A 10,708-nucleotide genomic window follows, 5' to 3' on the forward strand; every position below is an offset into this window, starting at 1 on the left:
GTATCGATTAACATAATAAAAACTGAAAGAAAAGCATCCCCTAATCAGATTATGTGTCACTTAGTCTAAAGGCCTCGTAATGCTCTATGGAGCACCACTGTAGAATGAGCCTTGTGCTGGAAGCTCTCTGTGTCATGGTGGTCTTTAGTCCTCACCCTTTGCCCGACACTTTTTTTCCGTGCCCCTGTTCTCCTGATACTTTGTTTAGTTCTAATTTAAGCCTGGAGCTTAAAGGGATGAGCAATTGACTTACAGCTGTCAAGTGCCAAACAACGTGGGAATAACATGAAACGCTAAACAGAAAGTAATTCTGAGATGTAAGTACTGTAGTACTTCATTAATAGGTTATTATGAAAGTTTAATCCAATGAAATACTTAGGGAGCTATTTGAATTTGGCAGGTCTTTTAATTGTCACCCCCTTTTGGGTTCTGTTCATAACATCTCCTGAAACTTGGTGTGAAGTGTGGGCACAGTGGGGTGGCTAAATCCATAGTGTCTGGCAACAGCGTCACGTGACACACCCACCTGCAGTAGGGTAATGGCTCTCTCCCTTCAAGTGACCTCGAAGGCCTTATGAGATGGATGGAAAACTGACCAAATGTGGCTTTTGTCCCGCTGTGAGCTTACCTTTTTAAAAGTGAGCAAACGCCTCAAATGAATAGTTACTTGTTGTACAATCATCCCTCAAGCCTGAGGTTTTAGGCAGCTACATCTCTAAAATAAGGATGCTTAGTGTTCTTATAGATAACACCTTCCTCGGCTTGCCATCACCTCACGCTAAATGTCCGAATAAGCAGACAGGCAAGCAGGTAGGGGCCTTGAGCTTATAAGCACAGGCTGTGTTCTAGCTGTTTACAAGAAAAAATGCAGGCACAAACTTTAATAATGAACTCGTGTATAACCTAAAGCTAGCTAATATAACATGTTTTACTTTAACTTGATTAAAAGAATTGATACCAAAGAAAGCACTGGTACACAGATTTCATTTCTAAGACAGTGGCCTGTTAAGCTCCCTCAGAGTACACAGCGTCCTTGACTTTTTTCATCGTCTCACTGAAGTTTTAAGCCTGGCAAGCCATTAAGAAAAACAGGCTGCTGGCAAGTAAAAAAAACAGCAGCCTTTATGCTGACAAATAAATGATGTCTTTTATCCTCCTTAGCATTACATTTTTTCTCAAAAAAAACCATGTAAAACGTCTTGCATTTTTAGGCTTGAAAAATGACATTTTTATTCAATCTCATCTTTCTACTGTAAAACATGCAAAACACTAAAAATAAGAAGTCAGAAAGAAGTGTAGAAAGTATAATAATGGTACAAGTAATACAGGGTGAGTCAAAATTATGTTAACACTAATGCTATGTATATATTTATATACAATTTTTGTGGACAATTTATGTGCCACATATGGTCCATGTGCTGAACGTGATGGCGAACAGGTTGAGACATTCCTGTCAATCATCTCGTACATATGAAGTATGTTTTGGGAGTAAACTGTTTCCGCCATTCAAATGTTAACATAACTTTGACTCACCCTGTAATAATGACGAGTGTCACTTTCAGATTCCCAGAATCGCTTTCGGTTTCACTGTCCATTTCAATTTCACTGCCTGAAGACAGATTCATTTTGTCATCACTGCTAATGAGAGGCGTTTCTTACGAGATGCCATTATGAGGCTAGAAGAAGACACATCTAGACCATTGTCCAGGTAACGCTCATGCCTGACCCCAAGTAACGCTCGGCACTAACACTGTTGGCACTTTTACAGCGCCAGTAAACCTCAGGTCTTACACGAGACGCGTGTATACGTTTGCCTGCATGAGGCTTGGGTCTAACGCGAAGGAGGTTAAGCTACTGATTGAAAGCACATTGAGCTATAAATTTACATTTTCTATATATGCAGCATTCCAACTATTTAGATGCATATCGATAAGCAACACAATGAGCACCATGAAAAGCAACTCCTCTATGTGAGCCGTGTCAGAAAAAATGTGGAGTTCTTCCGTGAAGGGTAACCAATTAGAGAATGAGAAACTGAGTGCATGGACATGCAGACACATAAACGTGCTAAGGAGAATCACCCGGTTAAGGCAGCACTCTGCGGGTTTTCTTAAAAACCCGTGTTTACATTTGCAAGTAATCTTCTGGAGTTCTCCTTTGTTAAAACATTCTAACGTCACTAAACTGTGCAAAAAAAAAAAAAAAATCATCGGCCATCATGAATCTGAAAACACATTTTCATGTGTTTAATAAATACGCCTAGTCAAATGAACGCTTTATTTGTAAGTTTCTGTTACCGGATTGCATGCAGCAAACTCTTTACTGCTTGGCTATGTGACTGAGCCCTGTAAAGGACCGGCATACCACTATGTGTGCTTTTTGCCTTACACCTAGCGCTATAACACAAATATTTTTACTCCAATATATCCAAGTATTGCTTTAGGTTACTTATTATTTTTAAAAGTATTCGGACTACAAAACGTGTGTTACTTTAAACATGTTACCCTACTGCTTCTGAGATTGTGTTGCAGAGTTTATCTCTGAACGTTCAGCTCATCAACATAAATTTAGCAATTTCTAAAATATTGTGGGCGGCACAATGGCGCAGTGGTAGTGCTGCTGCCTCGCAGTAAAGAGACCTGAGTTTGCTTCCCGGGTCCTCCCTGCATGGAGTTTGCATGTTCTCCCCGTGTCTGCGTGGGTTTCCTCCCACAATCCAAAGACATGCAGGTTAGGTGCATTAGCGATTCTAAATTGGCCCTAGTGTGTGCTTGGGGTGTGTGTGTGTGTGCCCTGCAGTGGGCTGGCGCCCTGCCCAGTGTTTGTTCCTGCCTTGCACTATGTGTTGGCCGGGATTGACTCCAGCAGACCCCTGTGACCCTGTGTTAGGATATAGTGGGTTGGATAATGACTGACTGAAATATTGAGAACAGCCAGGAGAAAGAATAACGTGATCGCCCAGACATTTGCCTCTAAAAATGTATTTTTTGCGGACACCTCTACCCGTACATACAGTATATGTGCAAAGCTGATAAGAGTGCAGCGGATATGCGCAGACTACAGAATCCTCAGTAGTAACCCAGTTAAGGGTTTACATGGCCAAAAAATTCAATTACTTACGAAGAAATTTATCTCTGTTAACACGTCTTCACTAACCGGAATAAACATTTACATGGCATTTTAGAAACAGATTTCTGTCAATAACCGAGTTATTGAGGCACATCCAAATGCACCCATCGTAATGAGCCGAATCCAGTCAGGGAAAGAATACATAATTGGGAATATATTTAAACAAGTTAAAAACACGAAGGTAGTGTGGGTGAAGGACGAAAATGAGACTAATGTCTGCACTTCTAAACAAAAATATAATACTGTGGATAGACCCTCGGATAGAGTGGACCCACTGGCAGCACTCCTTTACTGCTCCCTCTCTCTGTTTCCTCATCTGGTGAGATCTTTTAATAGTGGGAAACCCACTTCATTGTGCCCACCCCTATGTAAAGAATGTGTTTTAAATATTAGAACCACTTTATAACATTCTCAAACCTACTTAATCAAATTCAGGGTTGCAGGAGTTCGATTCTATTGTGGTAACACTGCGGCAACAAGACAAGAAACAATCCTGGAGCAGGGTGCCAGTCCATCACAGGGCCCACTCATGCACATGCCCACCTAGTCACACTCACACAGAGAGCAGTTTAGATTCGTCAAGTAAGCGAACCTCTACGTCTTTCTGGTAACTGACTCCACATAAACCTACTCTTAAGCTTGGATGTCTTGCAGAGAACTGTGGGGAAGATGTCCGACTAGTTTAGGTGGTCAACAGTAAGAGATAATGAGCAGATTATGTTGAAGAAATGAGGGACTCCTGGGCAGGTTAAAAGTTGGTACTTTTCTCTATGCATTGCATATACAGTAGAACCTCGATTATCTGAGGCAGTGTGGGCTGATGCCACCTCAGCTAACTGAAAAGTCCAGCCAAACACACGGCCGCGGCCATTTTGGATTAAAAATCTCAGATATAAAAGATTTATACGGTACAGAATCACTTTTAGGCCTCTTTTCATACCTTAGTGAATTTATTGTTAAGTAAAAACAATGAAAAATACACATTCACACTTATTTTCATAGTACAGTATTTACACGGTTAAGAATTATAAGAAAAGTAGCGTATTACACATACAGGTTGGTTCTACTGTACTTAAGTATTTACGACTTGTTGTAGACTTCTGAATGTAAAAGTAAATTCATACTTTGCCTGTGATATGCAAGTTTTTAACCATTTGTTTCCTTCTCATCTCCGCTACAGCACTGTCTGGTCAGTTGTCAAAGGGGTCTTGCAGTCTCAGGGTCCCCTGGGTATGTATCAGGGCTTCAGCAGTACTCTCGTACGGGAGGTCCCAGGCTATTTCTTCTTCTTTGGAGGTTATGAATTCAGTCGTACACTTTTCACACAGGGAGGAAAATCCAAAGAGGAGCTGGGTGAGTAGTGGTGACCACAGTCTGACTTTTGGAGAAACTGTCAGGGAATTTATTAACATTTAAGTCAAAAAAGCTTACGTTATTCACTCAGGATCACGGCTGGATTTTAACCGATTTTTCATAAAAGATCCGCTCGCTTGGCCAGTTGGACACATCAGCACTGATCCAGTTCTACGTTTCTCAACGTCTGCACTGTGATAGTGGCGTTGATTTTCTCTAGAGCTTACCTGCACTTGCATAGCCCCCTTGAGCTCCTCTGTGAGGATGTGTGTGTGTGTCACACACTATTTAAAAGTGCCGCTTGACTGACACTGTTCTAAATTAATTACTTTTATTAAGTTTTCCTATTGAATTTAGAAAGAGAAACCTAAAAAAGTTAAAAAGATTTACCTTTCACATGGCTTATAGTGATAGCAGTTACCTAAAATACATATGTTAATTTTTGCGATTATTGTGGCGTGTTTAATGCGTTCAAAAATATTATCACATCCCGGGCTGGCAACAAAGTGATCATGTCAGGCAGTGCGGCATTTTCATGTATTTCGCCTCCTAGGAAATTCACCACTGACAGTAATAGATTGGTCCCACTTGGAGAATCTCAGGTGTGGTTCCACCTTCGAAGAACAGTTGCTGATAGTTAGGGCTTGGTGTTGGTCGGTCCCCCTTGGAGAACTGCTGCTGGCAGTCATGGCGCAGAGAGGGAGGTTTGGCTCATTTGGGTAATTGCCACTGACAGTCATAGGTTGGATCCCTTGAAGAATCTCTACTGGTATCAAAGTTTTCACTGTTGGAAAATCATTAGCAAAAGTAATAGCAAGGGGGGTGCCCCTTGAAGAGAATCGCTGCTGACAGTGATCGTGGAGCAATGCCAATTGCTTAAATAACGTGTGGCAACCCATGTCGAGACACTTTGCGTACCACATGCAACCATTTCTCTTGAAACACAACAGTGAGTCACGACCATTCAACGCACAGTTTAAGAAACAATGTTCTACAGTGGTAACCTGCCGTAACTCTATTGATAAAGTCCAAGAGTCCAATCTTTCGCTTGATAATTGGTGCAAAGTTTTGTCCACCAAGGTTGCCAATGGTTGAGCTATGATCTTCCTGCTCACTGTCCATGGTGGTAAATGGTACCACTCTGAGACTCATTCAACTGCGATTGATGCAGACTTCTAAGATGTGCACCAAAGAAGGTGAATTCCAAAGAGAGGCCAAGTGCAGCATCTGCAAAAACCTGCACTTCAGCTGACCTGACTTTGGATATTAGTTGTCAGTAAAAGAGGGCTGCCGTTCCAGCTTTCAAGTGCAAGTCTCATATGCCTTGCTATCTAAAAGAGAGCAATGCCACTTTCTCTTACAGGAGTTGCTTGTCGTCCTATCCAGCTTCCTACTACGCAAACATTGGGTTAAGTGAGATCAGAAAATGAATCATGGCATGAACTGGCATATGCCAGCATCACAGTACTGTACATATGCTGTAGAAATTGGATTCTAATGAAATTTCCTTTTTCCGTGTGCTGCAGGAGTTTTTCCCTTGGTGGTGAGTGGAGGATTTGGAGGCGCTTGTCTGTGGCTTGCTGTATACCCCATTGACTGTGTCAAATCTCGGATTCAGGTCCTTTCTATGGCCGGGAAACAGTCTGGCTTCCTCAAGACATTCTACAGCATTGTGAAAAATGAAGGTAAATGTTTGTAAAACTTCAAGCAGAGCAGTCCTGTTGAAGGAGTCAACTAAATATATAGCACCACTGCTGTATGACAGAGTTATCCCGCATTCTTGTCGTTTCGTTAATCATTTTAGGCATCAAAGATATATTTTTGCATTCAGTTTTAGGATGGTGAGGGATGTGGGTGAACATATTTTCAGATAAGGATACCCATTTGGCCTCATGCACTCGTAATCTGTGGTTGGTATTTTGATTGTTTCGTGCAAAATATAATGTAGCTAACATGAGAATCCATTACCAGTTCCATGTCTGAGTAAATGATTGGGGAACCTGTTCCTTCAGAAGAAGGGTTCAGGTAACTTTGTCTTAAAGTGTGCACGGAATTACAAGTCAGGCATGTGGATTGGCTATTTTTGGGCAAAGCTCTTTACTAGACTTTAGTGGGGGGATCTGCACCAATTGCCAGTTTGAATCCCGTAAATGCCAGAAGTGACTCTTCTCCATTGGGCCCTTGAGCAAGGCCCTTAAACTGCAATTGCTCCGTCCTGGGCATGACATTAATCTGCTTCCAGCCCTACAAGCAGATCCTCCAACTTACTGGGAAAACATGGGGGTTAGTGACAGGATTGGCACTCCAGCCACTGTAAAAAATCATACACTGTTCTAGTGTGATGCTGAGGTGTCACCTGTTGCAGGGCTGCATTCGGGTCCCAATCCGGGTGGTTCGTCATGTAGTGGGTGCGGCAACACACCGTATCAGCGCATGTTCCCAGCCTGTCTCCCCTCTCTGTCTTTACTAGCCATTACACATTTGTTTGGGATCATGAGCTGAAGATAAGATGACCGACACCTTGGTAACGAACTGTGCAAATGGGGTTTCTTAATAGACTTACTAAGACTATGCAGTTCATGATATGGTAAACTCAGCAGTATTGATAGGCCTTGCAATATGGCTGCCGCAGCCTCCTAATCGATAGAAACGTCTCTTAGGAATAACCCTTGGGAAGTAATCGATATGGCTGTACCTGGCATAACCCTTTTGGATTATTCCTCATGACAGACCCCGTCATTCACTGGAAATGTTTAGATAAGTCTGTAGGGACATAAAAAGGAAAGCGTGGGATGCACCTGGCCATCTGATGCTATTTTAAAATGCATGAATGGATCATCTCCTGGTTTAAGCAGAATAAAATGCAATCAATTATTAGCTTGGTAGGGTTAACAAGTTCTAACATGTAGAGCCACGTAGCTCTGGACAAGGTCAGCAACGTTAAATTTCTTGGAATCACCATTCATGTTCCCCCTAAGCTGGTCGTGTTGAGCCATCGCTCATACAATTTAGGAGCATCGCTCACAATAACAATGAATTAAACTAAATAAATTACTGGCACCATTTAAACGAGTTTTAAAAAAAATTGCGCTATATGAAATGGTCTATGGTGGTGTTCCTTTGTCTCTTTAATCACGTCTAAGTGCAAAGCTGAAGAGAGTTCAGGTGGTAGAACGAGGAAACCTATTTTGGGGTTTAAGATGGAATGGGGGAGACTTTCTGAATTAAAGATGCGCCTCTACCTGTCATTCATTGGTCAGGAGTCCTGCCTTCAAGTCAGAGAGTCTCTCCAGTGAGTCTTGGGGTTTATTGTTGTCACAATAACAGACCACAGACATCAAAAAGGTTTGGGACAGCCACCTGTATATTATGCCTTGGCTGCAAATGGGTATTTTTAGTTGAGTTGTTCCCAGGTTGGAGTCCAAAACAGAACTGATTTAAGAGTGCAAATATGGCAGATTTAAAGGCCGGGACAAGAAGTGATATCATTGGAACTGGAAGTGACGTCATCAATAGCGCTGGAACCGCAAGTGACATCCCCAGGACCGGAGGTGACGCCATCAATAGCTCCAGTGCCCGGAAGTGTTGTCATCAATGGCGCCAGGACCTAGTGGGATTTCCCGTGGATGGTCTGCTGAGGATTGAGAGAGAAAGTCAGTGCAGCTCGCCACCCCCTGGTTTGGCGTGGTACTACTATTATTCAGGCCCTTTTGCTGCCTCCCAATCGCACATGTGTGACATTGTTTAATTTATAGGTAGTTACTATATAAAAATATTTAAGCAAAATAAATAAAGAAATGAAAAATTCATTTTGAGCAATCGACTGGATAAAAGACATGTGGATTATGCAACACAAGTAACATGGGATATTTTTTTTCCCCCATGGTCGTCTTTCACATTGTTTGCCATTGTTCAGATCTGGTGACAATGGAGCTCTATCGTGTGATAAAATGTCTTCTTTCCATACTGTATGAAAACATGAAATTACAAAGTTTTCTCAGCCACCACTACAAAGTACATGGGGTGTGCAACATGTAAAAATAAAGAAATCTTTTGGGATGGCGTATTCCTTTAAGACGTTACTGTGTTGTTTTGGGTTTATGCTTGAAGTTGTTGTCTTGCTGGAAAACAAATCTCCCAAGGTGCAGGCTTCTTGCAGATTGCACCAGGATTTCCCTGCATTTTGCTGCAATCATTTACCCCTCACATGCCTTTCAGGGCCTGCTGTCTCCTCATAGCCTCATGGTTGGGATGGCATGTTTTTGATAATGTGAAGTGTTCAGTTGGCACCAAAAATGGTGTTTAGTCTGATAGCATAAAAGCTCAATTTTGGTCTCAACAGACCATAAAGTCTTCTTCAGAGTCTCCCAAGTGTCATCTGGCAAACTCTAACCAAGATGTCTCGTGTCTTTTCTTCTCTTTGCCACTTTCTCATAAAACTGCAATCGGGGAGGCATCTGGGCAGCAGTTGTCGTGTGCACAGCCTCTCCAAGCTTTTTGACTGTCACTTGTGACTCCTTCGGAGTTATCATAGGTCTCTGAGTGGCCTCCCTACACTTGCCTTCTTCTTTCACAATCACTCGGTTTTTGTGCTCGGCCTGCTCTAGCAGATTTACAGATACGCCATGCTCTTTCCATTTCTTTGTGATCGATTTAATTGGATATTCAGTGATTTGGATATTTTCTTGTCTCTGTTACCTTGACTTTTCATGAAGTTGCTTAGAGTGTTCTTTTGTCTTCATTGTGTCAGTTGGTCCACCATGCTGACTCCACACACGGTGCATTTAGACAACCATCAACTGAAACCCCAGACAGGCGACCTCTGTTGTACTAATTCTGTGACTTCTAAAACCAATTGGCTATACCAGTGATGATTTATGGATGTCATATTTAAGAGGGTGAGTACTTATAGTATGCGAATAATTATATTGTTTTATATTTATAATTTAATTAGACCATTTTGACATTAAAGAGTCTTTTTCTGCTAATCAGAGTCATAAAAGCCAAATTTAATTCCCTGTGATTCGAAGTTGTATAATAATAAAGTGTGAAACCTCTAAAGGTTTGTATACGTTTCATGGGCACTGGGTGCTAAAATGGTTTCTACTGATGACAGTGAATATACGCCTGACCATAAACCCGCATTCTGTTGCAAAGGCCCTTGTGATTTAACAGACGTGACATGCTGGGTTTCATTTTCTTTGCAGGCTTTACCGCACTATATTCAGGACTCACGCCAACACTGATCCGCACCTTCCCGGCCAATGGTGCCCTGTTCCTGGCGTACGAGTTGAGCAGAAAATTGATGATGAAGCAGTTTGAGAGTTGACCTTCATTTCTGAGGTGTCCCACTTTTGATATCTGAACGTTTTCTCTGCACACCAACAAAGAAAACTGTGGGATGGGCTGCTTATAATCTGCAAATTCTCTTTTCAATTTCTTCGCATTTGGGTGCTGACTTTGCTTTTCTTGTGACTGGATGACGAATGGAAGACAAAGATTTTAGTATGTGGGCACAATATTTTTAGTGTTTCAAGATGGTGCTTTTATTTTGTGGGTTGACATACATTTCGGTACAAACAGGTTGTACTTGAAAGAGTCTCAATTACGGATTTAGTATTCATTTTTCTGCATAAATACACATCTACCTGCAGTAGATCTCCTTGAAGCAAAACCACATTGACCTTCGTCACAGATTGACAAGAAAGAAGATACGGCTCCTGATTGGTCAGTTTTGGAGCAGACCCGAGCATTGAGTCTCCAGTTTGTGTTTGAATCTCTGTGCCTTCATCGTCCTACAGCCCCTTCACTTCTTAGTGTTTGGCGCTAATGGGAGATTTTATTCAGCAAGTGAAACATTGTGCATTATTCTTTTAATACTTAAGAACAGAACTGGATCCTGTGACAAGAAAAATTTGTCACGTTTACATTTTTAACATTGCTTTGCGTTGCATATTTTTGTATTCTGTTCTCAGGTTTGTCCCAAAGTAACGGGCTGTACTGAAACAAGGATATGAAAGTACAGTTTTAATGCCCGGGGATGCTCACATGGGTCAGGTTTGCGTCTACAGAATTTTCCTTGACACTCCTTGAGATCTCGGGCTGATGATCAGCTTCCTTTCAACAACAACAACATTTATTTATATAGCACATTTTCATACAAACAGTAGCTCAAAGTGCTTTACATATTAAAGAATAGAAAAATGAAAGACACAATTATAAAACA

The 10,708-nt window shown here is 41.6% G+C and overlaps 1 protein-coding gene across 5 annotated transcripts in view; it reads left to right on the forward strand.

Annotated features, from left to right (window-relative positions):
• The window catches only part of LOC120524030 (mitochondrial ornithine transporter 1-like), a 45,564-nt gene extending 35,421 nt beyond the window's left edge, over window positions 1-10,143 (forward strand). For 4 of the 5 annotated variants that reach the window (XM_039745838.1, XM_039745836.1, XM_039745839.1 and 1 more), the window contains 3 exons: window positions 4,310-4,482; window positions 6,009-6,167; window positions 9,690-10,143. In XM_039745838.1, the coding sequence (XP_039601772.1) occupies window positions 4,310-4,482; window positions 6,009-6,167; window positions 9,690-9,811 (454 nt within the window). In that variant the 3' untranslated portion in view covers window positions 9,812-10,143. Of the gene's footprint in view, window positions 1-4,309; window positions 4,483-6,008; window positions 6,168-9,232; window positions 9,381-9,689 lie in introns of all 5 variants that reach the window. The other variant, XR_005632734.1, reaches the window with a different exon arrangement.
• The last annotated feature ends 565 nt before the right edge of the window (window positions 10,144-10,708 follow it).

The sequence above is a fragment of the Polypterus senegalus genome, chromosome 2 (genome assembly GCF_016835505.1).
Source record: "Polypterus senegalus isolate Bchr_013 chromosome 2, ASM1683550v1, whole genome shotgun sequence".
NCBI classification, from domain to species: domain Eukaryota; kingdom Metazoa; phylum Chordata; class Cladistia; order Polypteriformes; family Polypteridae; genus Polypterus; species Polypterus senegalus.